This window comes from Phoxinus phoxinus (genome assembly GCF_949152265.1).
Source record: "Phoxinus phoxinus genome assembly, chromosome: 16".
NCBI lineage: Eukaryota > Metazoa > Chordata > Actinopteri > Cypriniformes > Leuciscidae > Phoxinus > Phoxinus phoxinus.
In genome coordinates this window covers 27834737-27861052 of record NC_136891.1, presented here as the reverse complement: position 1 = coordinate 27861052, position 26316 = coordinate 27834737, and the positions used below count along the sequence as shown (strand labels likewise).

The 26316-nt window shown below is 36.8% G+C and overlaps 1 protein-coding gene across 6 annotated transcripts in view; it reads left to right on the top strand.

Annotated features, from left to right (window-relative positions):
• The window catches only part of syne2a (spectrin repeat containing, nuclear envelope 2a), an 89328-nt gene that overhangs the window by 50431 nt on the left and 12581 nt on the right, over positions 1-26316 (top strand). For 4 of the 6 annotated variants that reach the window (XM_079583881.1, XM_079583877.1, XM_079583878.1 and 1 more), the window contains 31 exons: positions 32-154; positions 238-420; positions 1711-1800; positions 1980-2066; positions 2657-2722; positions 3258-3836; positions 3940-4131; positions 4872-4964; positions 5312-5515; positions 5617-5778; positions 6052-6177; positions 7674-7837; positions 8011-8134; positions 8243-8425; positions 8562-8708; positions 9066-9245; positions 9342-9497; positions 9633-9788; positions 10770-10940; positions 11137-11255; positions 11541-11745; positions 13178-13360; positions 13484-13597; positions 13734-13888; positions 14246-14393; positions 15555-15649; positions 16766-16997; positions 17112-17306; positions 20053-20178; positions 21672-21827; positions 24132-24293. In XM_079583881.1, coding sequence (XP_079440007.1) covers positions 32-154; positions 238-420; positions 1711-1800; positions 1980-2066; positions 2657-2722; positions 3258-3836; positions 3940-4131; positions 4872-4964; positions 5312-5515; positions 5617-5778; positions 6052-6177; positions 7674-7837; positions 8011-8134; positions 8243-8425; positions 8562-8708; positions 9066-9245; positions 9342-9497; positions 9633-9788; positions 10770-10940; positions 11137-11255; positions 11541-11745; positions 13178-13360; positions 13484-13597; positions 13734-13888; positions 14246-14393; positions 15555-15649; positions 16766-16997; positions 17112-17306; positions 20053-20178; positions 21672-21827; positions 24132-24293 — 5076 coding nt within the window. The remainder of the gene's footprint in view (positions 1-31; positions 155-237; positions 421-1710; positions 1801-1979; positions 2067-2656; positions 2723-3257; positions 3837-3939; positions 4132-4871; positions 4965-5311; positions 5516-5616; positions 5779-6051; positions 6178-7673; positions 7838-8010; positions 8135-8242; positions 8426-8561; positions 8709-9065; positions 9246-9341; positions 9498-9632; positions 9789-10769; positions 10941-11136; positions 11256-11540; positions 11746-13177; positions 13361-13483; positions 13598-13733; positions 13889-14245; positions 14394-15554; positions 15650-16765; positions 16998-17111; positions 17307-20052; positions 20179-21671; positions 21828-24131; positions 24294-26316) is intronic. The other 2 variants (XM_079583879.1, XM_079583880.1) reach the window with 2 other exon arrangements.

Sequence of the window (26316 nt, the reverse complement as noted above, 5' to 3'; positions counted from 1 at the left end):
TAATTGGAATTCACTTATAACTTATGTGTAGGAGATGGATGCCATTGAAACAGAGGTGAAGAGAATGGAGAAAAATATAGACAAGATCAGAACAATCCTTTCCACTACTGACACCGAGAACATTTCTCCGGAGGAATATCTTGAGGACATACAGGTACTGTGCGTCATATATTTCTATCATCTGTTTGGACTGTTAACATTTACAGTATATCATATCACTCCTAATTTCTGTTACAGGTGATTCTGGATAATATCCAGTCCATGAAGAGGACTATTGATGAGATTGAGAGCTGCAGGCCAGGCCTAGGGCTTCCTACTGAGGCAGAGCAAACTCTCACAGCCTTCCAGCGGGCTCAAGAGCTCCTGCAGCCCATCCAGGAGCTACAGCAGCTCAGTGTGGAGCGGAGCACAGCGCTAAGGGTCTGTCACTTTCATAGTTTGCTTTCGTTTACCAAGAGTCAGAGGTTTCTTGTTTACTGAGCTGGAGTGCGTTTTAGCTTATTTAGTTAATGAAAAGCAGATGGTTATGGTATTTAACCTTGTTTTTTTTATACTACATAAACATTTTAAATTACAACTTATAAGGAAGATAATATGGGAAAATGTAAATTTTAAAGGGTCACAGAGTAATTTTTGTAATGATAGAGCTGACAGTCGCATCTCTAATGACACCTAGAGGCATGTATGCAGCATATTCATTGATAGTAATTGCTCCATGCAAAATAAAACCTCTTTTATTAGTCTGCTGATATGACTAGAGTCTTCATCTCACATGAGTGCTCACTATTTGAAACCGTTTTCAAAAGTAATTTCAGTATTCATTTCTTTAGAGGTCAAACTTTTTTATTGAGAAAAAATGACTGCACCTTTATTAACTGCTCACCATTTTCTAAAAAGTTATTTTATTTTGCAGGTCACTTACATATTCTCATGGTGTGAATGGCTTTTTTAAAAGTTCAAATATTTCTGTCATCAGTCTTTTAATTATTATGAGCCCACGAAAACAGTGTGCAGAATAATTATACTTCGGTTTTAGTTTTTAATGAAAGATAAGTTGTAATGATGAATATTAAATTGTTGCACTGCTTGAAATGGCATTTTTAATTATAACTTTTACATGAATTGTACCATACCATACCATACCATACCATTCCATAAGAAGGACATTGATTGAAAATTCAGTTTCAGTACAGCTATCTCCTTTATATAGGGAGCTTTCAGATCAAAATAATTACAGTTAGGCGTTGAAACTTCTTTTTTAACCAGTTTTGACACATCCATTAACAATATTTACAGCATCAAACGCAGACAGTTATAATGAAATATCTAATTAGACCAAAGGTCTTTTTAAATCTAGTTTGAACATATTACTTGTTCAAGTTTTAGTGACCGTGACCGGCGGGTGACCTCTCCTCTTCACTTTCATGTCTATGGGAATGAGAGGAGGAGAAAAGCCTTGCATTTAAAGCCAACTCAGAGAAGGGATGTGTGGGAACCTTGAATTGTCTGATTGTTCTTAAAAAATGAAGTGCTTTAAAACCTCAATATAGTGCATCAGTAAATCATTACAGACATGGCTTTATTGGCAAAGGCAACAGTATGCGGTAAAGATGCTCCCATGGCTTTTCTCATGATCTTTATCATGTAGCGTTGGTTTGTCCAAGTTCTAAAACTTGATGAAACTGAATAGTTTGCTGATTTTATTTTCAGGTCTCTATTGGACAACCATCTGAAATGATTCTCCCTTCAGACCAAACCACAGAATTCACAATGCCACACTTTTACTCCGGAGATGGGATGGTAAGTCAAGCAGCTCAATCAAAAATACACACCTCAAAATCATGCCCACTCAAGCTCAGACGACATCTAAGATGAGGATAAGTCCGTTTTAGGACTAAATAAGACTAAATCAGCTTATTAGTTCTGTCACTGTAAAAACCTAAAGAATAATATGTCCTCACATAACCCTGGTGAAACAGGTGTCAATGGAAGGCCCTTACAATGAGGAGGAAGATGAAGACAGTCAGTCTTCATCCTCAGGAACTCTCACATGCAGTGTTCCAGAGGTAAAGCCTCCAAAACCTCCAATTTATCTCCCAGTCTTGATGCATCCCTTTGCTAAACCCTGAATAAGAGAACATTTCTGTTCTCTTGTACACTCTGGACCTCTTTGCTATGGCTGTTCGTTTGCAAGCATTTAATGTTTTATTTATATAAATTTATGAATGGAAATTATACGAATATACAAATACAACTATAATTATATACAAAACTAAATGTATGCAAATCTTTATGTTTATATATCTCTATGCTATGCTATTTTCACTATATTTTTTACAGGGATTGGTCCTGTTTCAATTACTTTCATGCTTTTGTTAGTCTTGGAATTGCATGATCGAAATTTTCTCAACACTGCTGTTATTAGAGTTGATTCTATTATTAATGTCTCGATTTGTTTATAATTCAGTCAGCTTTGCGAACAAGCTCTTTTGCTTTTCCTTTCTGTGGACTAAGGCTGCATTTATTGCAGAATGCTGAATATAACTCCTTCACTTCTTTCAGTAACAGCTGCTGTCCTCCATTGTCTTTTGGAAGTCTGTTCTTCTAATACTCTGGACCATCATCTCTACTCATTTTTTTTCTTTCTCTGTACCAGGACCCAGATGAGACAGTTTTGGAGGAGACAGATGCTGCCTCTGCTGTAACAGAGTGTGCCACTAAGGTATAGACTTGCCCCAATGGAGTTACTTGACTTTCAGGAACAAACTTTGTGATTTATTGGTTAATGGCAGGCAGGCAGACATCATCATCATCATTCATCATCATCATTTCTCATATTCCTCTTTGTGAAATGTGTAATACCGACTACTGATTAGATGAGTAATATAATATATAAATATACAAAAAAAAAAATTCCCAAAAGATGCATTTATTTGAAATTATTTGTTATAAATTGTAACATTTGAACTTTTGAATATTTGTTTGCTGTCACTTTTGATCAATTTAATGTGTCCTTGATCCCAAACTTTGGAATGGTAGTGGAGTAGTTTAAAAAATTAAAATTATTTTATTTAAAAAAATTATTTAAAAAACAACTCATTGAAAATTGGTGTAATTAATATATTATAATATTGGAGTGTTTTTTTATACCACGGTTAAGGTGGTTGTAGATGCCAAAATACTTGCTTTACCCATGATAAAATCACTGAAAAGTTGATTCACTGATAATAAAAAAATATATATTATTTCATTTTTAGGAATCATCTCCTGAAGAAGAAACTGATTTTGCTGCAATTAAGCATGTATTACAGGAGTCTGACACTGGAAGTTGTTTACTAGAGCCTCCTGGATTCTCTGAAATGCCTGCCATGATCAGCAGACCAGTTACCGAAGAGACAAGTTGTCTACCTCCACTAACATCTCAACACTTCGAAGAATTTACAAATGATAGCTATCTGCAGCCTGACAGTGCAACTAGAGCTAAGGAAAAACTAACCGAGTACCCAGAAACTAAGGTGACTGAAGCAGTACCAGCAAAGCCAGGAACAGACTCAGAAATCACCATGTTAAAATCAAGTGATCCCAGTGAATTGATCAAACAGTCTGAATCTGTAGATCTGAACAAAGTATCTATAAACACAGAAATGAGTACAAGTGATCAAGTGAAAATGGCAGTTCGTAAGGAAGGTTTGACCCCAAAACCTCCCGACGCAGAGGCAGTAAATGTTACTGATGATGACCAGACCCAGACAGAGACAAAACCCATAGACGCCACAGCTCCTCTATTGCTCTCCTCCCGGCACAAAGAATGTGTGCCACAGGAAGATACAATGCTGGTAATTCTATGTGAAATCCAACTTTAAACATTTCATTTTGAAGTACAGTCCATTTTGAAGTATTTGTATGACTAAATACCGCCCTTCCCACTCTCAAATACAGATTGAGACCATCGTTGGCCAGAGCAGCAGCCAGTCTCAGCAACACTCAATTCAGCACACAGCAACTCTCAGTGATCTCTCACAGTCTGAAGGAGGAGGGGGTGAATATCAAGAGAGTTTGGTCCAGCTTCTCACCTCATTCAAGGACACATCTGAGACACTGGGGTCATGTCAGGATATCAGTTCTTCAGAGGTCAGTCCTGCAGAAAGGCTTACTCAAACCAACAAGTGAATGAGTGTCTGTGTATTTTCTGATGTGTGTGTCACCTTAACATCTAACAAGAATTCAGGATTCACCAGTCTTTGACATTTTCAAAAACATTAAAAAAATCGTCAAACTTGAACGGTAGTAAAGTCTATACTATAAAAAATACTATAAAAACAAATATTGTAAAATGTTATTATAATTTAAAATAAGTTTTGTCTGTTTTAAAATATTTTAAAATGTTACTTATTTCTGTGATCTAAAGCTGAATTTTCAGCATCATTACTCCAGTCTTCAGTGTCACATGATCATTCAGAAATCATTCTAATAATGTTGATGTGTAGTTCAAGATATATTTCTTACCGATGTTGAAAACAGTTGTGCTGATTAATATTTTTGTGGAAAGCAAGATTCTTTTTTTTTTTTTTAGGATTCTTTGAGTAGAAAGTTTAAAAGAACAAAATTTAGTTAAAAAATAAATATTTTGTAACATTATAAATGTCTTTACTGTTACATACGGTTGTGTAGTTAAGTGAGAAAGGACAATGTGAAGCAGTTAATCTGCAATTTGAGTCAAATTTCTTATTTTTTTACATTTAGTTTTAAAAAAAGTAAATTTTTCTGATTTATATCAGAAAAATTCAGACAAGTGGCTGATAGAACACATTTCTCAGAAGCTATGAGACTGATTCTGCCTTTCTATGCTTATTTGTTTCCTGCCTACACAGACTAGACAGCATCTGTTAGAGATTCCTGTGTCTGCATTGAATGCCAGTGAAATACAGATGAGAGACACGACCAAACTCTATTCAAGCATCAAGGTATCATCAATTCACTTGAAAAGTCCACACAAAACTTAATACAAAGCTGTCTCCTCGTAATGTAAATTATATTTAATTTGTACGTTTAATACACAGCATGACCATCTGAAGATTTATTTAAAAAAATTATCAAGACTAAGAAAATAAATATTGCTGGTATCCTCTCTAAGTACCTTGTTTTACCGGGGGTTTTTTTTGTGTGTGTTCATAATTTTCATAAAATTTTATTTTAAACTTTCCAAATACACTTGTCTTATAGTAGCCTTAGCAATAGTTGCTAATGTAGGATCGGTCAGCTTAGCGAAGGATCAGTTCTGGTGTACTAATGCAAGTGTTTGTTCTGTTAGAGTCTGCAGCGCAGCACGTTGACTTTGGCACTTGACCGTTGGAGATCAGCAGGACAGAATAATGTTGAGCACCAAAGATGTTGTGAAGCTCTTCTGAAGGGTCTGCGGGGTCTCCTGGAGCTGGGCTCAGAGCGGCTGCTGTGCAGTCAGGATTCACAGCCACAAAACTACAGCCAGCTGGACAGCCAGCTCAGAGGACACAAGGTACACTATATATTTTAACTGACCAATTTATAAGATAGTAAGTTAATTTAAATTTGACCACTTACATGACTCTCATAATGTTTGCACTTGACTTGTAACAGAAATACTTCCAAGATTTGGGGCAGAACCTTGTAATGGCGAAGCTGCTATACCATAAGATGCCAGAGGGGGCACTGCCGGGCCAAGCAGAGGTGGAGCAGTTTATATCAGATCTACAGGATCAAGCACAAAGTCATGGGATCCAAATGCAGCACAGCTTACAGGTACAGAGAACTTATACTTCCTCAGACCTTAATTTTATCAATCTTTTTCATTTTATTAAACATTCTCAGTATCTAAAATCTCTAATGCTGTCATAATTTAGTCTTTTTCTGATCCAATTTTACAACCATGCACTTGTGTCAATTAACACTGTAGTTTGGAATAAATCAAAATAACTAAACAGATAATTCATTGAAGTATATGGCATGCGCATTTCTGTTGATCCATTTTATGCAGCAAAATCACTCTCTTAGCGCTCTGTATGTGTGTTGTAGGAGTGGTCTTGGTACGAGGAGGTCACTGAGAGACTGTGCAAGCAGTTGGATGAGATGGAGACAGACTTGTCCAGTCTGGATTTAGAGCCGGAAGGAGACCTGCAGGGTCAACAACAGTCCTATGAGGTTAGTTTCCCACATCTATGGGAATGCTAATGGCTGTCTCCTGGGTATTATTGGAAAAAATAACTGTTCAAAAGTTTGCGGTCTATAAGATAGTTTTGTTGTTGTTGTTGTTGATTTAAGAAATTGTATTCAGAAAAGGTATATTAAATTGATCTAAATTGACAAAAAAAAACATGTATTTTGTAGCAAAAGAGTTCAGATATTTCAAATAAATGCTTTGTTTATTTACTAATTTTTAAAGCCTGAAAAAAATATCACGGTTTCCACCAAAATATTAATTAGCACTATTTTTTAACATTAATAAGACAAGTTTCTTGAGTTGCAAAACAGCAGGATCATGTTACACTGAAGACCAGCGTAATTATGCTGGAAATTCAGCTTTGCATCACAGGAATAAACGACATTTTAAAATACACTTTGTAATAATTTTACAATATTACAATATTTTTGATCAAATAAATGCATCATTGGTGAGCATAAGAGACTTCTTTTTAAAAAACATTAAATAAAACTTTTCTTACCCAAACTTTTGAATGGTTCTCTATATTTATGTCTATAAATCTATATAAAAATCAAAAAAAATATTCTTGTTTTATAGTTGTTGTTTTTTAAAGAATTTCCTGAAAAAATAAGACAATTGCAGATTAAGAAAATATTTTTTTCAGTACTCTGACCCATGTCATGTGGTAAACGATAAAATAAACATTCTGTCCAAATTAGGTGCAACACTATTTACTCTTGTCTGAATTAAGTCACAAAGAAGTTGTTATTGCCTTGGCGATGGAGGACTCCTGTCCATATTTGTTATTTGGTTGAGTACTACCCATCTAAAGCAGCAGAAGTAATACAAATCTGAGGTGTGTGAGGGGAGCAAAGTTAAGGGAGAGGGTCTTTTCCTTTCTTTGGCTATATGTTGAATGAGAATCTTTTTTGGTCCAGCACACAATGTTCCTGATTAAATTACTCAGAACGATAGGTGCCATATCTGTGGAACTTCATGTTCTGCTGCCTGCATTGGCCGCTCTTTCATGATTGTCCCTCTCACTATTAGGAAAGCTAATTTCTCAGCTATGCTGACTCACGCGGAACAGTCAGCAGCGTATGGTTGGTTGCGTTCATATTATTTCCCCCTTTATGACTACCAAAGCTTATTACTCTGGATTGATATAGGAGGAACATCAAGCAACCCTTTTTGTGTCTGTAATAGATGTACATCTCACTCCCATTCCTACAAGCCGCTCCATCTGAGCAAGCGGGTGAAGCTGAGAGATATAAGGGGGTGGAGGGATGAAATGAGATTGACTGCAAAGTTTGTGAATCGCTGCTCTAAGTACTACATCTGACCACATCAGTACATCTGAACCACTTAATCACAATCGGTTTTGAGTAGCTGAGTTAATTGAAATATATTTATTCGCCATGGTTTTCTGTATTTTAGCCATTAACTTGCTAACTTTTTCTTCTTTTCCTTTCCTTTTTCACTCTCTAATTGTCAGAGGTTGCACAAAGTCCTGGATGACACAAGACCTCAGATGTGGGAGATCCAAGACCGACTCCAGACGTCCCCAAAATCACGACTGTTAATACGCTGGAAAGATATTCATAATCAACTACAGCAGAAGATACATTCCACACAGAAGATCAGAAAGGAATATGAAAGGTTTGAGAAAAACACAGTAACCAAATAAGAAATTAGCAAAATGTAATTTCGTTCAAGGAATTAAATGGTGTAGAGGTGTATGCGACCTAGCAGTTGAGAAATACTGGTTTAGAAGACACATTGTTATATCAGGTAACATAAAGGTGTGTATTTCTGTGTGTTTGTGTGTGTAGGTTTCAGCGTGACTCAACAGAACTAGACGAGTGGATGAGTTGTGCTCATGAACGGGTTCAGAAGTGGAACAGTTTCTCTGATTCTGGTCTACTGGACTCCAGAATTTTCTTGACCCAGATCATGGTGACTAGAACTATATTAGTGTTCATCTCTCTTTTTTATATCATGTGACCACATGCGCCATGCCCATAATGCAAAAAATGAGACCTTGGTTTTGGTTGTGTGCCACAGGAGTTCTTCAAGGAGCTGGTGCACCGTTCGGCACAGAAAGCTTCTGCAGAAAGCGCAGGCATGCAGATACTGCAGCTGACTAACAGGAAAGCTCCAGGTCTGCGCAGACAACTGGCTCAACTTGAGCAGGAATGGACGAACCTGACTAACATGCTACCCAGCCTCCACCAGAGACAGCAAGAAGTACGAATAATGTCTCAGTTTCTCTCTCTACCTCTCTCTCTCTCTCTTTCAATCTCCTCCCTCGTCTATCTATTAGAAGCAAAGCTCTAGCAAGCAGATATATTTTTGTGTAAACATGTTTTTACCCTCCTGTTAGATGTTGACAATCCAGTCTCACAGTCAAGTCTTGGCTGATTTGTCCTCCTGGCTGGAGCATGTAGAGAGACGACTGGAGGATGAAAGCTCACGGGTCCATTGTGCCCTGGGCTCCTCTGAGCTGTCTAGTCATCTGCAGGCTTTGAAGGTATTGCATCTATTCATTTATTATTTCTGGTTTTCTGGATAAAATCCTACTGATTATTTCAAGGTAGGAATGGAATTTTTTTTCTTTTTTTTTTCGTCTAGAGTTCTTTTATAGCTATATATATATATATGCAGTATTTATACTTGAAGCTTCAGAAATCATTCTAAAATTCTGATTGGATATTTTTTTCAGGATACTTTCCTGACTGGAAAGTTAAAAATAACAGCCTTTATTTGAAAAATAAATATTTTGTAACATTATAAATGTCTTAACTGTCACTTTTTGATCACCCTGCTACAAAAATGAATTATGTAGGAAACTCTGACATGTATTATATTCCATGTTTTTACATATTAGGATATTAAGGCTGAAGTAAGCAGTCACCAGTCGTGTGTTGACTTTCTGAACCACCAGTCTGTGGAGGGGGCGGGGTCAGTGAACGAACCCACCAATCGCAGTGAGCGCATTCTCTTTGCTGAGCGACTGGGTGATCTCAATCTGAGTTGGATTGTTCTACAGGCCAAGATTGACAGTCAGGTGAGTGCAGACATACAACAAATGCTGTAGTAACCTGTATAACCTGCCAAAGCCATCATACTGTATTTGAAACGTGATGGGTTCTTCTGTCTCCAGATACATGGTGTTGAGGACCAGTGGCAGGTCTGCACAGATAAAGAAAAGCGATTGCGATGTATGCACAGCTGGATCTCTCAACGTATGGAATGGGTGAGAAACAGCTGGAGCCCAGAGAGCTGCTCGCAGATTGAGCAAACACTACAGGAGTGTGAGGTGAGTCTCTTATCTCACAACTCGCTAGAAGATTTTATGTTGCAAATGTTGTTTTTGGGTGTGAGAGTGAAATGACTTGCTTTTGAAAAAGGGGAGTGAGAGATATCAGGAAACTCTGACACTGCTTCATTCCAGGAGACCGAGGAAAGGCTGCAGGTGAAGTCCTCTGAGCTGAAGGGTTTGGGAGCTCTTCACCTGTTCGGGCTGCATGATGGTGAACATCCTGGAGATCAAGCATTCTCAAAGCAGGTGAATTCAGCAATCCAGGACTGCCAAGCTTTGAGTCGACAGGCAAGTTCTTACACCCATCAGTAAATTTGTGAACATTGGCCTTATACCTTTCGAAAGTTTGGGGTCAGTAAGATTGCATTCAGCAAGGATGCATTACATTGATCTGTGTGTCATCATTTCCACAAAAAGAGTAAGCAGCTCAACTGGTTATCAACAATGATTAAAAGTTTCTTGAGCAGCAAATCAGCATGTTAGAATGGTTTTGAAGAATCATGTGACACTGAAGACTGGAGTAATGATGCTGAAAATTCAGTTTTGCCATCATAAATTACATTTTTAAGTAAATTGTAATATTTTTGATAAACTAAATGCAGCCTAGATGAGCATAATAGACTGTTTTTCCTTGAAACAATACAAAAATGTTAGTGACCCCACACTTTGAAACCGTATATACTGCAGCTACACTTTATGCCATGTATGTTTAAAGGCAGCAAAAAACGCTCCTGTAAATGGTATTTGTTATTTATTTTAAAAAGTATTTGGTATTTATTCATATTTTTATTTATTTTATGAAAAATATATATTTTATATTTTCCTTTTTTTTATTTTATATTATAATATTTTATCAGTAACACTAATAGCACTTGCATCGGCATCCATGTGTCTTGTTAACAGCCATGAGATGCCAGAAATGTTGCGAAATCACTGTGCCAAACACTGCATGATCAGGAGAGACTTCTGTATTTTATACAAACACATAATAAATGTGTATGATTCAGTCGCTCGTTTAAATGCGGTTGTCCCTCCAAATTGTTGCAGTGTGTACATGTTTTTTTCTTTATTCTTTTTTTCCACTTTGTGCGGTTACTCAGGAAATACAGTTGTTAAGAAGCATAATACTTTCCTCATAAATATAAGAATTCGGTTGATTTGTGTTTTATAACAACTTCAAATGTGTCCAGACAGAGTTCATTCATTATTTTTGATTGGCCAAAGAAATGTTTTTCCTAGCAGAATGTGTGTGTTTTTTTTTTTTCTTAGATAAATGCTCTTAGGCTAGATTTGCAGCCAATCAAGGATAAGTGGGCTCACTTTGAATCTGAAATGAGTGCAGCAGAACTGCAAACAACCAGCGTGGCCTACAGACTGGAGCTGTGCAGAGTTCCTGTGTTCTCATCTGAGCAGAACCGAACTCATGTGGAGCATTTGCAAGTGAGTAAACAGTCTGACAAAATAATTCCGTTGGAAAAAATATTGTACAGTAAATGTTGTATTTGTAAATTGTGAAGTTAACATTATAAACTGTATTCTCCCAACATGGGAGTACAAATAATATAAATATTCAACATTGCCATCAGTGTTACAGGAGCTGTGTTATGAATATGATATCATGCATACTTCCTGACAGGAACTTGAAAGGGAGCTGAAGCGATCAGAGACCTGGAACAACTTAACTGACTTAAGAGACAAACTCAAGCCTTGCGGATCTAACCGGCTGTCCGATCATCTCGAGAAGGAGAGAACTCGGTAAGCAATTTTACTTTCCAGTCCGTCTACTTTATATTCGCCGTTTAATCTGAAATTGCACTTTGAAATGGCACCAAATTGGCAATATTGTCAACATATTTTTTTTTCCGGAAGCTGTATAAGTTATCAGATGAGTCTGATGGTTTAGTTGAATAATGAATCATGCAAACAAACTGATTCACTAAAAGGAGTTGTGATGCAAAGAGAGGACAGAACATGTTTGATTTTTAGGTTGTGTTTGTCTGGCCCTATGTGGGTATTAATGTCTGTTTTGTTTGTTTTCAGACATCTATCAGTGATTGAAGATGTGCATGCAGATTTACTAATGGCCCAGAATGAATTGCGGCTCTGGCTGGAATACGAGCGTCTCACAGGAGAGTGCTGCGTTCTTCTAAATCAGCACTGGAATAGGCTTGAAGAGCTAATGAGTTCTTCAGACAGAGAAGAAAACACTGTAGAGCTTCTTAACAGCAGGATGCAGAGCATCAGTGTGAGTAATTTATAGTAGCTAGGCCCCTTTCACACAGTTTCCCGTTCGGATTGTATCTGGATATTCTTTACAAATTCATTCCATACACCTCTCCAGTGTAATCGGAGAGAGAGAGATGCTGTATGATCGCACTTACCCCCCCGGAAAAAATATTAATAGTTAAATGAGTAAGTCATTTTAGATTTAAACTCTAATTCGATTATTGGCCTCGATTCCATAAAAATGACTGAAAATGCATACTAATGTCAGGTGAGAGCCCACTGCAGACAAGAAATCAAGCAAAATACAATAGGTTAGTTACAAAAGTACACAGCTTAATGGCCAACAAAAGGGGGGGGGGGGGGGGGGGGTGGAAACAACAAACCTTAAATAAGTTTAAATTTAAATTACATTTTTCGACCTTTAAGAAAATAACATATTTTGCAAAGCAAGTTTCACTGTGTTTTTCACAGTGAAAAACAAATCTGAAAAAGAAAAAAATCATCAATTTCAGCATGTGCTTGTTAAGTGCTAAATTGTTGAGTCCTGCAGATGAGTCTGCGGTACTTCAGTTCAGTTGTGGTTTTGAAAAGAAGGAACATTGAGATCTGAGCTGGAGCTTTTCTCAGTGGACTAAAAATATCAATGAGACCTGCGCTACTCTTAACAAAAATGTTTAACACAAAAGAACATTGAATTATGTATCAATTCTTTATTTATCAGTTCTTATTTCATTCTTATTTAATCATTGGTGTCCTGTTTTTTTTTTTCTGTTTTTTTTTTCTGTGAAATTATCTATCCAGAGCCCTAATTGGTGTGTTTTTGTTTTCATGACATGCATCTCCCTCACTGTCTGCATATAGGCTACTCCTCAATTAAATCTTTCTCGAGTTATTTAATTGTAATGTTTTTAATAGATGCCAGAAGTTCTTGTAATTAAATAGATGCTAACCTCTACCAATTCCATCTTAACTACCAAAAATAGTTAAAGTGGCTTCCTAGATAAGTAAGTCAAGTCAAAATGATTAATATATTTCTATAGCACATTTAAAAGCAATAGAGTTGAACCAAAGTGCTGTACAATAAAACATTGAACATATTAAAAAAAGCATTAAAGGAAAATATGCAGCGTACAACAAAATATTCTTGAGAATTTATTTCACTCCAGTCTTCAGTGTCACATGGTCCTTTAGAAATCATTCTTGTATGCTGATTTACTGCTCAAATATTTTCGTGGAAACTGCATTGAATAGAACATTTTAAAAGAGCAATATATTTTTTTAATGTTATAAATGTTTTTACTGTCTTTTTATACTGTCAATTTAATGCTTTCTGAATAAACGTATTAGAAATCTGACTGGCCCCAAAATTTTGAAAGCTAGTTTAATCATTAAGAAAACAAATTTATGAGATGACAAATTATGTCATGTCCTGTGTGGCTCGTCTTTCACAGACTTTGGAGAAAGACATGGCGGCCTTACAAAGCAGTGTGGGAAAAGTCCTGGAGGCTTCAAAGCTTCTCATTGGGCAGATGAAACCCCAGTCAGTTTCGCTAATCAAATCAGAAACCAGGTTGCTATCACGTGACCATGTGCATCTTGGCAAGGCGCTTTCTGAGATTGGGGCACAAGTTCAGGTGAGGACGACAAGTTTAGATCTTTTAAATGACTAAATACAACATTACGTAAAATTAATCTGACTGATCTGCACACCGATGGCAAACATGATGACAAAGTGTTGTGCTGTTCTCGGTCCATAGGAGGAGCTAGAGGAGCACTGCCGTTTCAGCACTGATTTGAAATCAATGGAGCAACAACTTAAAAACATTGAAAGCATTATGAACTCTGCCACTACAAGCATGGAAAGACTAAAGGTGAATCTGTGGCATTTCTTGAGGTTATGTTCGTTCATTTTCTTTTCATCCCCCTCTTTGTGTTTCAGAGCGAACTAAAAGGTTATAGTTTGATTTTTTTATGTAAATGTTGTTCCTTTTATTTCCTGTTTTAAAGATGGTTCTGTTAGATCTGAGTGGGCTGAACCCTAACCTTGCTGCTCTGAATCAAAAGAAACTCCGACTCTCCTTAAGCTCTTCGGAGGAAGAGAGGTTGCTGACCCTCAACACAGAGTGGGTTCAGGTCTTCTCTCAGGCTACAGATAGACACAGGCAAGTGAAACTTCACTGCACTAATGCCATTCAGTTCTCAAACTTTTTGGTTTAGCCCTGAAATATATATAAAAAAAAAAGCTTTATGCATCTGTCCATATGGACATTACATCTTATTAAAGGGCTAGTGCACCTACACGTGCAAATTCTGACATTTTCCTCGCCTTCGGGTTGTTTCAAACCCTTTCAAAAACTCTCCTGTTGTGTTCAATGGGGGGGAAAGGGAAATGACTTGAGGGTGAATTTTCATGTTTGGGTGAACTATTACTTTTCCCCCCTAAACAAACACCCTAACATTAACTGTAACTGTATCAGCCCTTTTGTCTGGTGAATGCCAATGCACATCTCTATCTGTAGGAAGATGAATGGAGAGCTACTGGGTGCTCAAAACTTCCAACAGAAGTGCCAGTGCTGGATGGAGCTCCTGGACAAAATCGAGGCTGGTTTATCCAATCAGACGTCTGGAAACTATGCTACTGTAAGAGAGCAGCTAGCTGCGTATCAGGTAATGAATATACAGTTAAATCCATTAGAAGATTATTTTCTATTATTCAGTTCCATTATGCTAATACTGTTGCTTTACAATGACCATATAAACATGCACACCATATTACATTTAATCCATATTGTTGAAGGTCTTTATTAAGGGGGGACATTACTTTTCAGAGTTTTTTTGTCAGTAAGATTTGGGGTCAGTAAGAACATTAGCATAAATTAGAGAGCTATTGGTGCATTTCCTTTTCTCTTTTCTTTTTGGATGAAAAGGATGCAGTCAGTTGATAAAAAAATTACAGTAAGGACATTTAAAATGTTTTTGTGAATGTACTATTCGTCAAACAATCCTGAAAAAAATGCATCAGTTTCCACAAACACATTATGCTGCACAACTGTTTTTAACATTGTTAATAATAAGAATGTTTCTTGAGCACCAAATCAGCATATTAGAATGATTTCTGAGGGAAATCATGTGACACTGAAGACTGGGGTAATGATGCTGAAAATTCAGCTTTGCCATCTCATGAATAAATTACATTTTAAATATATCAATCAAACATTGAAAACAGTTATCTTAAATTGTAATATTTCACAATATTACTGTTTTTACTGTATAATTTTGATCAAATAAATGCAGCCTTGGTGAACATAAGGGACTTTTATCAAATACATTAAAAAGTCTTACCGACGAACTTTTGAACGGTATTTTTTTTTTTTCAATTAGAATACACAGAATTTCCATTTCTAACACACAATATCTTGCACTTAGACATGTGTTCATATAAATGAATATTCCATTGCAGTGGACATTCCGAATAAGGATTTTACATGATAAAGAATTTATGAAAGCAAATGCTAATGATTTGTAGAAACCAGAATATTGACCTAATGATTTTATATAATTTGAAATGGTGTTTACATGACCCATACATAATTAGAATTGTACCATATTCTGATTAACATTTAAATATTGTTATATTCTGATTAATTTGGGAATATTATTAATATAAACAGTCAATATTGAATGTTATTTGATTGGCTTTTTTTTTTTTTTTTACTTCATTCCATTTATTTATTTTTTAGTAAGAGCAGCATGAACTGTTTGTAATAGAGTACTTTTTAAAAAAATGGTTGTACAGAGCTCATCTACTCATAGTAATCCATTTTCCAGAGGCTGAAAGTGGAGGTCATCATCAGCCAGCAGCTACAGGATGCCATGATCAATGAGGCTTTACGCTTCCTGGAGAGCAGTCAGAATGAGGACAGGTGAGCTTTTATAGCACTGCACTGAATAATTAATTCCCTACTATAAAAATCAGTAACCTCAGAATTGTCTTACTAACCTCCAGTGTGGGACTCTGCCATGGATAAGAAATCAAAGAATGTGGTGTAATAATTTGTTCTGATCTGGATGTCACCTGATGAGTAATTAAAACCAAGGTTGTCCAACTGTTTTTTTATTTTTTTTCTCCACGGCCTTCAGCTGGGGCCATAACTCTCTGAGTTATGTGGTGTGGAAGAGCTCCTTTGAGCTCAGCACTGGAACAAGCTGGCTCGCACTCAGGAAATGAAACTGCATGTGCTATCAGCATGAAATAACTTTTCTTTTCAGCCGATAAGTGCTGCTTCACATGAAACTCATGGACAGTTGCATTCAAGATGTTTTTCAGGTTTGGTTTTTGATTGCAAGAACAAATGTCATGTAGAGAGGCACATAAATGTGGTTAGTTCGTTTTTCAGATGAGTGGCAAAGCTAATGGCCAGTGGAATTGCAGTTCTTTTTATGATATTATCATCTTCGTTGCTCATCTGTTGCAACATCTATGGTCTCTTTTCAAAAATGATTCTCCGATAAAACCACAACTTTTAGGGTTATTTCACTCAATTTCATGTTGTTCCAAATACATACGACTTTCATTTATCTTCGAAACACAAATGAAGATATTTTGAATGAAACCTGAGAGTCCAACCCACAAAACTTTCACAGTTCAAAAGAGACTGCAAAAATAATCCATATGAATCGCACCGTTCAATCCAAGTCTTATGAAGAGACGTGATTCCTTTATATTATGAGCGATTCATACGATTTAACTTTACAATGTTTGAATGAACTTTTTGAAGCATCAATGTTTTAGATGAATGGACTTTCAATGGAGCGACAGAAACCTCTCTGTGGTTTCATTGAAAATATCTTCAATTGAAGACCAAAAAAGAAATGTATTTGAAACCACATGAGTGCGAGTAGTTGATGACAGAATATTAACTTTTAAGTGAACCAAACCCTTTTAACCCAAGTTAATGTTCTTCACTAGCCTATGATAACTTGCGGCTCGATTTACCTTTAGCGAATCTTGAAAATGTGACAAATTCCACTGTGAGCAGGAGTCATCTGATCTTGAGGCTTACCCAGCTAAAGACACGTTGGCAGGGGACACAGCAGAGGTTCCAGCAGCATGGGAAATATCTGGAGGGGCTTATGGGACATTGGCAGCTCTATGAGGCAGGCTCGAGGAAACTTTCAAAGTTAATCAGACACATCGAAGAACTTCTGCCACCGGCAGGACTGGCGCTGTGCAGCTTACAGCAGCTCCAGTGCTCTATAAAGGACTTTGAGGTAATTTAGTGATGAGACTTTGTCTTTACAACTGCATACATTGAATGCCAGTTCGGGTGCAGATAGCTTCTGCATATCATATACTGTATATTTTACATGCTCTGTTTCCCACAGTGGACTGAGGAGCAACTACAGCTTCATGAAGAACTCTACAGCCAGACTGTGGTGGCAGGCAGACAGATCCTTCCCTTAACAGATGCACATACGCAGACATGCCTGCAGTCTGAACTGGGTGCCCTCATGGAGACGTGGGAGCGAAGCTGTGGCCTTGTGGAGAAAAGAAAGGCTCTCGCAGACACCATAACTCATGTATGTGACCCAATTCTCACATCTCCCAGACCGTTTTATAGGGGTGGAATTGGCAGTTCACAATCACTGAATAGTCCACATTTGTGCTAAGCGATTGCTTTGATCTGCTGTTGATGAATTATGACGATGTTTATATCGTACTTGAAAACTCGTGAAGAGTGAAATTGCATTTTCATTCAGCGCGTCAACCGTTTTTGTTTAGACCAATGCGAAGATTGACCCATGTTTTAACACACAGTGTTGTAAATGTTAACCAGTGGATCGATAAGAAGCTAATGTGCATTCAAAAATGGTAGAATAAAGTATCTAGAATATAATATATATATAATCATATTTTGAAATGAATGTATATAATAATTGATCATTTTGACATCCCTTTTCTTAAAAATGTTTTAAAGGCTGAAATGTGAGGTTTTTAATTTTACAAAACTTGTATTATTTGAGCTGTATCATTGTTTAAATCGCCATTTTTACAGTCATTTTATGGTTTAGGATATGGTTGAATACCAATACGGTATTCATTTTATTTTTGCAGGCTTTAAAAAAGCTCTTAAAGTCTTAAGGCCATTGCACACTGAGTCCGAAATTCGCATCCGAAATTTTCGCACGTTAAAAAATAAATACGACCTCATGTTATGTCATTCACGCTTGCACACTGCCTCCGAAACTTTCGTCCGTCATAAAAAAAATCGAAACGGGTTCGATTTTCTGCTTTTTTCGCATCCGTAACAAGCAGTTTGAATGGTGTTTGAATGGTGCTTTGACAATTCAGAGCCACCGAATCACGAATACGAAAAAACGCATACGAAATTTTCGGACTCAGTGTGCAATGGCCTTTACACACGCTGGTATGTAGAACGCAACTTTAAACTCTGTGTTTCCTGCCTCGGATGGGACAATATAGTTTATATCGATATAATGTACATTGGTGTTGCGAACACATCTAAAAAAATAATGATGGACTTGAAACTAAATCAGAACTTCAAACTAAATTATTTATTTATTTATTTAAATCTAAATGGCCCTACTGACCATGTTGTTTAATGCGTTTGAGATGCGTTTTCCATTGTTGCATACTTGCCTGGTAATAATTATCCTGACAGCAAGTTTGCAGACTTCAATAAACCAGTGCCGGTGCGTGCATGCACATAAAATAGACGGAGGTGTTTAGAATGGGACTGCAATGATTCTAACCTGCTTTTAACTCATTGAATTTAACACACTTCAAATCACTTCCCCCAACTACAATAGCACCCTAACCTGTTTAATAAATTTTTGTTTTTGTTTTTTCCCTGCCGTACCAAAAATATACCAAACTGTTACTGTACCGTTACACCCCTAGTGTCTTTAGGTGTCTTTGACTGTGTTGTGAAAGTTTCCATTGACAAATAATTTGTCTGTCCACACTAAAAGACAAATTCACAATATATCGGTACCAATGCTTTACATTACAGTATGTAGGGATTTACCTTGTTTTTTTTAGTTTTTTTTACATATTGGTAGTTGATATTTTCATTTTATTGTATGGGTATTACATTTTTTGGGATTGTTGCTTTAATCTTTTATTTCATTTTTTTTTTGTGCGACTTTTTGGTAAACGCGAAACTCTTTTGAATGTTTTTGACTGTCCAGGGGTCAAATGTCACTAGAATGTCAAAACAAAAATTAGCCTGCTTATTAAAACATAAACATAACTTGGATCAATCTGATTAGTGCTGACACCATTGTCTTGTTGAATTTTTTTTTTTTTTTTTTTTTGTATGGACAGAGCAAAGTTATCGTGGGGGTCTTAGCCGCAATTGACCTACATACCATATCTACTGAGCGTTTCACTAACAAAGTGCTTCATTTTGAGGAAGAGAGATCAGCAGTAATCTCGCCATAATCCATAAACGAGGCAGCTGGGCCATATCACACAGAACGTGAAAACCACGGCTCCTAAGCCACTGTGCAGTTCGGTGTCTACATGGATCATCTGTCATTGTTCACAAACAATCCCATAATGCCCTAAGACCTGAAATAGAATTGCTATTAAATAAAATACTTCGAATAAATTTGACTTAATTTTCAAAACCACAATAATGGAAGATCATGAAGGCTTCAGAACATAATGCATTGCAGTTACAGTTGTACAAACAACATAAATTGTCATGTGGACTGTTGATGACAGGTGAACATGCAGATGACTGTAATCCTTTCAGCTTTATTTGCACCCTGGAGAACCTCTGAAGAAATAACTTTGACATTCCCCATATGTAAGCAGTGGGGTGGAAAAGTTCAGACATTTTAAATAACACCAGAGTCACACCCACTCATAACCAACTCTGATTGGCTCATCTCTTTCGGAATGATGACATCATTGTTTTGACTGCCAAAAGTGAGAGGGGTTTAGAGAGTGATGTGGGTAGAAGTGTGTGTATGTGTGCATGTGCTCACAATAGACGGGGGGATGGTGTATCCCCCATGTGAAAGGGAAATCCCTCTTCACTGATCTGAGATCTGATATGAGATAAAACAGTGGCAGACAGACACAAAGTACAAGCACACCAGTGACTCTCATAATCAACATGGTAAAACAACTTATAAACAGTATTTTTAAACTCTAGGATCAACATACGAGACGAGTCGAAATTATTAACACATTAATAATTATTCGCACATACTGTTGGTAAAGCTTAAGATTGTATTGATCCTGGAAGATTCCTTTAAATCTAAAATAATATGATGTTTTGCTGTTTCTTTGCAGAACTGGAAGCTCTGTGAAACTGGACTGGCTGATTGTGCTCTCAAACTAGAAGAGATAAAAGCAAGATTAAAGAGTCCGCTGCCAGAGAAGCTAGAAGATCTAAAGACACATGAGCAACTCACTAAGGTAATGTATGCATCTGACAGTGATAACAGTGAACTCCTAAACATTTAGGAAATTTAATTTTTTCAAGGAAAAGTTTCAATGACAAAATAAAGAAATATTTAACAGTTCCGTGTTTCAAATGTAGGCTAGTTTGAGATGGTATTGTACAGATGTTCTTCATCAGATCATCTCAAGTCATGCTGGATTTACATAAACTTGTAAAGTTAATAAAGCAAAAGGGGATTAAAGTATTTGAAAGTATTTGATAAAGTATTTGACAAACCAAATACTAAGACATTCTGAAATTCATATAACATTACCGTTCAAAAGTTGTAATATTTTGTAAATGTTTCTTATGCAACAGTAGTATATTTTAATATACACCTTGCTTTCACAAATTGCTATCTAATATGCAATTAAACTACATACTGTGTAATGTATCATTAAAAAAAAAAAATAGAAGCAGTTCACTAATGTTCACAGACTTTTGGGTCCTACTCTACAGTGTTAAGTCAGCTAACATTAAAGGTACAGGCCTCTACATTGCTTGCGTTTATTTTTTGGCACCTCCTTTAAGCGTACAGTATACAGATCACTCCAAGCTTTGGAAACCTGCTGCATGAATTGTGCCAGTGCCAAGCTTTTACGCTATTACATGGGAAATGAGTCGTCAATTGGCAGAGACTGTTTACAATTCCTATTTGGCATTGATGACTATAAGGGTATGTTTACACGACACCGTTTTCAACTGAAAACGAAAAACTTTGTATGCGTCTTGGCCGTTTATTTACTTGACAACGGCGTTTTGGAGGCCTGAAAACGCAAGCTTTTGAAAACGCTTTTTTTAAACAACAAAAACATGAATTTGTGAAAACGGTGACATCATGCGCATGCGTGTATTACATGTTCACGCATGCGTGTTGTGTGTTTGCGGTGCGTTTCTTGACAAAGTGACATCGCCAACTACTGGCCTGGCATGCATTATACAGCCTCTTTAGTCATTATCACAGATCCGTGTGAACTGAGATCATTTTGACTACGTTCAACCATTCATCGTCGTCGTGTAAACATACCCTCAAAGTACTTAAATCTCCTGTATTTTAATACACTGAATCTATTTCCAAGGTCTTTGTTAAAGAAAAGAAAAAAAAACACCTGTTGATATAATCATGTTGCTTTAGAAATGTGTTAATAACCGTCTGCTGAGTCTGATTTGATTTCTTGTTGATTAAGCTCTGATTGTCTTTTAATGGAGGTGGGTGAAACTGACAAACAAAAGAAAATAAGTGTCCTTAACATGTTTGGCCTTTACCCCATCACCCCTTTCCATGCTGTTATGGGTGCTCTGCCCTCCCCCCACTCTCCCTCCCACCTCCCCCTCTCCGCCTCCAACCCTCCCCCGTCCCATCCAGCGGGCCTTAATCCCGTGCGCTAATGACAGGGACAGAGAGAGGGCTAGGGTTAGCGTGCGGCAGAGGAGGGGAGTTTAACTTGTTGGTTGCCGTGTTATGCAGGAATACGAGGACTCGCTGCAGATTTGGGCTGGAGGACTGAAAGAGCTGAGCACCATGAAGGCAGACGTGTCCCAGTACGTGCTGCCCGGAGACACCGCGCTTCTTCAGGGACAGGTGGAAGAGCTTCACAGCCAATGGGAAGAACTGTGCTTGAAGGTGAGTGAGTGTTTGAGTTTGGGAGGAGAGAAAGAGAGTGTGAGAGTAGGAGGGAAAGAGAAGCTGTTGTCCAGGCAGCATTGAAAGGCACACAATGATTCACCCCTGGAAGTGGGGGGAATTTCACAGTGCCGCATGGCACAGGGAAAAGAGAGGGAAAATAAGAATGTGCATGAATTGATCTAGATTTATATTAATGATAAAAGTTTTCTCATCAGAAGGAGCCACAAGATGTCCAGAACACCTAAATGTTTCTGACATGAAAATATGTTTCACCTGTTTCATTTGCTCCACATGTTGGTCAAAACATTCTGTGAAACACATTAGGAGAAATGTTTAATCATAAGTTTTCCATGCAATTACAAATAGGAATGGAAGCACATTCAAGCCAATTCAAGCTTCAAAGGGACACAAAATCAGCATAAAAGTGTCATGAAAGTAGTTTATTTAAATTTATGAAAGTACAGTATGACTCATGCTATTCAGTTTCAGAATACTTGGAATTATCTTCGTCCATTGGGATTTTACCACTCCAATTGGATCATTAAGCCATTAAGAGTTGATCTCATTCTGGTTCATGAGCAATAAATCAATCAGTACACTTCTGTACACCATTTTTGTGTGTGCAAATAATGCCTTAAATGAATACCTTTTACTCAAACAAAGCTATCGTATGACTTCAGAAGACTTGAAATGTCGCACATCAGTCACATGGACCAGTTTTTGGGGGCTTGACAGCTCCAGTCCTCCTTTAATTTCATTATATTGAAATATTATTATCCAGGATAGTCCTCAAAAATTTACATGTTCTGCTCCACAGAGGAACGAAAGTGATTCGGGTTTGATAAATTACGAGTTTTAATTTCTGGGTGACTGATCCCTTTAATATCATTACAACGTATTAACTATAATTACATAAGTTAAGCTCATGTAATTATGGTTATAAAATAAAATAATACCCTTGAGTAGTGCAAATCTATTCTAACGCACACGTCAATACGCATTACATATGTAGCTCACTTTTTAAGTTTTTTTTTTTTTCCCAGGCTGATTGAGGACTTTTTTTTTTTCGATTATCTGTCTAGCGCAGGTGTCCAGCCTGCCGTTATTTAGTAAAGTAGCTGAATGGCCCGCTGACGTTTGAATGGAGCTGCTCTTGTAACTGTAAACAGCCTGAGCAATTAAAAACAGAAAGGCCACATTTAGGACAGATCATTGCATGGCCTATATCCAACCCTTGGACTTCTCACCACATTACGCAGGGAGCCTTGTTTAATGAACCGTTTTTCAGTTTGTGGAGTTGCTGTTTGAGTTTTCAGTCGTGTTTTTTTAAAAACTCTGGCCGGAAGCCAGGACACAGCCAATGAGGTCAGTCTACGTGTTCGTCAGTGTCTGTTGCCAACAGGTTGCAGGTGGAAACATTCCCTGGAATAAATGACAGATGGCAAAGCTAGACCTTGCTTTGTTTTTCTGGAAGGAGGGCTTTTATTTGCCGTTGCATATGTTTATAGTAAGTCACTTAGGTTTGTGAGCCCAAGGAAATCCATGAATTATGTTTGACAACACGACCTTGAATAGAAGTAGCCAATTTATCTCACTGTCCCTTTCTTTTAACCTAATGATTAATATTTGTATTAAGAAGGAAAACTCATCACTTTCTCTTATAGTTCAAAGTGTGGAATAATGGTTTAAGGAAAATGGATAGCCTTCACTTAAAAAGCAAGAAAGCATTTTCCATGCTACATTTGTCAAAGGCTGCTTGTAAGCCATGGCGATCTAGGAATTACACGAGCAAAAGAGGAACTACAAAGTGGTGCCCTTGTCCCCTAGTGTGTCTTGGTGTTAGTTCATACTAATAGACTAGACCCTTACTGACAGAAAGCAGTAAAAGCTAGCGGGCCTTTGCTGTACTCTTTGCCTAACAGTCCTGTAATCAATCTCACAGCATGAGATGAGTGGGTTTTTTTTGGTTAAAAACCTTTCAGATGGACAGCTTTTAAATAATAAATTCATAGCTGTAACCTTACACCTTTGTACAGAGTTGTTTTGAAGTCTTTATCCGCACATGAATTAGGGTAGTGAACCGGTCTATCAGTTCGAGAGCAGAAAGTGCAAGTTCTTCTGTACTTTCTCTAGAGTTTAAGAGTGGGCCATGTGCTTTTGTTTCAAAATGAAATCAATTGTTGTCATTAACAGTGTTGAAATCCACGACTTTTAAACATGTCTTTACTTACTGTAAGAAAATGTTCTTTTAGGCTGTATTTTTGTCCTACTGAAGCATTTTAACCTTCCTCTTGTGTGTAGGTGTCACTACGCAAACAGGAAATAGCTGATCGCCTGAACGCCTGGATCATCTTCAATGATAAAAACAAGGAGCTTTGTGATTGGCTGACACGGATGGAGAAAAAAGTGGCACACAGGGGTGAAAACCTTAGTATTGAGGAAATGGTGGAGAAACTTAAAAAGGTAGAGATGATTTCCTGTCATTGATTTTATTACCTTAAAGTGATGAAAATTCATTATAAGTCTTTAGGCATTATTTACTTTTTATTATTTATTTACACTAGGGCTGCACAATATTGAAGAAAACGGCGACATGCGATACAATAAGGCTGAAAATGTGTAAAATAAACTTAAATTATTATCTTTAAAATATATTTAAAATTATGTAACCTACATACGGTATGTGTTTCACATTCTTTTTGTGACGTTTTTTTTTTTTTTTAGAATACTGTAAATTATTCTGATTATTATTGTTGTTGATTATTACAGGGATATTAGTATAATTGGCAAAGTTGAATTTTCAGCAGCTATTATTACTAATATGATGATTTGGTGCTCATTTGGAAACTTTTCTTATTATCATCATTCTTTGATGGATAGAAAGTTAAAAAGAACAGCATTTATTTGAAATAGAAATCTTTTGTAATTTAATCAGTGTAATGCATCCTTACTGAATAAAATTATTAAATTCTTAAAAAAAAATCTTGCTTCCCCAAACTTTTGAACGGTAGTGTACTTTTTTCATGCGACACAAAAGTTGAATAGTGAAAATTCGAATGAATATTCTGAACACTTTATTCTGTATAAAGAAAATTAAGGAGGAAATCATATGAACCACTTTTATGATAGTTAGATTTTGCTTTTGTGTCCGCTTTGAAGCTCCAGAGCCCAATCATTGTAACTGCATTGAAAAGGGGATAAAAGACATAATTTCTCCTTTTGTGTTCAGCAGAAAGAAATAGTCTTACAAGTTTGAAACGAGGGTGATTAAATGAGGACATAATTTTCATTTTTGTGTGAACTGTCCCTTGAAATCAATCATTTTGTAAATGCTATGTGTTAATATATCAAATTGATTGACTATTTGTTGTTTGTGGTTATATAACCTCAAATGCTGAAACATGGATCTGTTTCTATGTGCCTTTGCCATGGTGAGTTTCTGTTGTACATATGTAAGGAGCTTAAGTAGGTCAGTAATATGGTATTATATGGTATATGCTATTTAGAGTATCTATGAAGGATTAAAACGGTCTCAAATGAACAGCACGCTTAAGCGTTCCCAAGGGAGGCCCCACAGATTTTACATTTCACAGAGGCTACATTTGATCCACTCATACTGTAGCATTTGTTCATTTTTACTAAAATATGTTACAAATGTACATTATTTAAAAAATACTAAAGATTAGTGCTAATCTAGCTTACTGCATGTACTATAAAACTGAGGGCAGAGTTCTGTACCGCATAACTGTTGGTTCATTTGTTTACCTCTTTGTTCATACACAACAATGGCCTTATATGTGCAGTTTCTCTCTCACCATCAAACAGTGCCACGTCAAGCACTCTGCGGTCATTAGCGCATAGTTTACCATTGAGGTTTTCAGAAAGGTGGCCATTGTCTCTTTCTAGTGCAGTTACTGATGTATTTTGTATCAGTGAGATGCTATAATTATAATAGTTAGGGACATTTTTGGCATTTGTCTAAAAATAGGTCTATAAAGTTTTTTGTTCATTTTTGTTTAGTTATTTTAGTACATCGAGTTTATCGACTAAATTAACAATTTTTCCTAGGCAACAAGCTGAAATAAGATACTTTTCAGTTAACATCTCATTTATTTAAAAACATTTTTTGATGAAGTTAATGTGTGAATTTTCATGTATTAATCGCTTTGTTATTGCCAATGTGTGAACAGCTTGTAACGAAACTTCAACAAAACCTTCCCCGACTTCCTAGATTGCCCATGTCTGTAGACTGATTTATATGTGAAAGACTCGGGATGTTTTTTCCGGTAAAATCAAAAGGATGTGACGTTTATGCGCGCTCCCGAAAGCCTCTCTTCCGTACTGACACATGAACCGAATGCTTGTACAATGTTCAGGATTATATGCCAAAAGAGATATTCTGTAGTCAATGTGTCATGCAAAGAAAAGAGATTAATTCAAACTATCTCGCATAACCAGATCTATATAGTTTCAAATATACTTTATA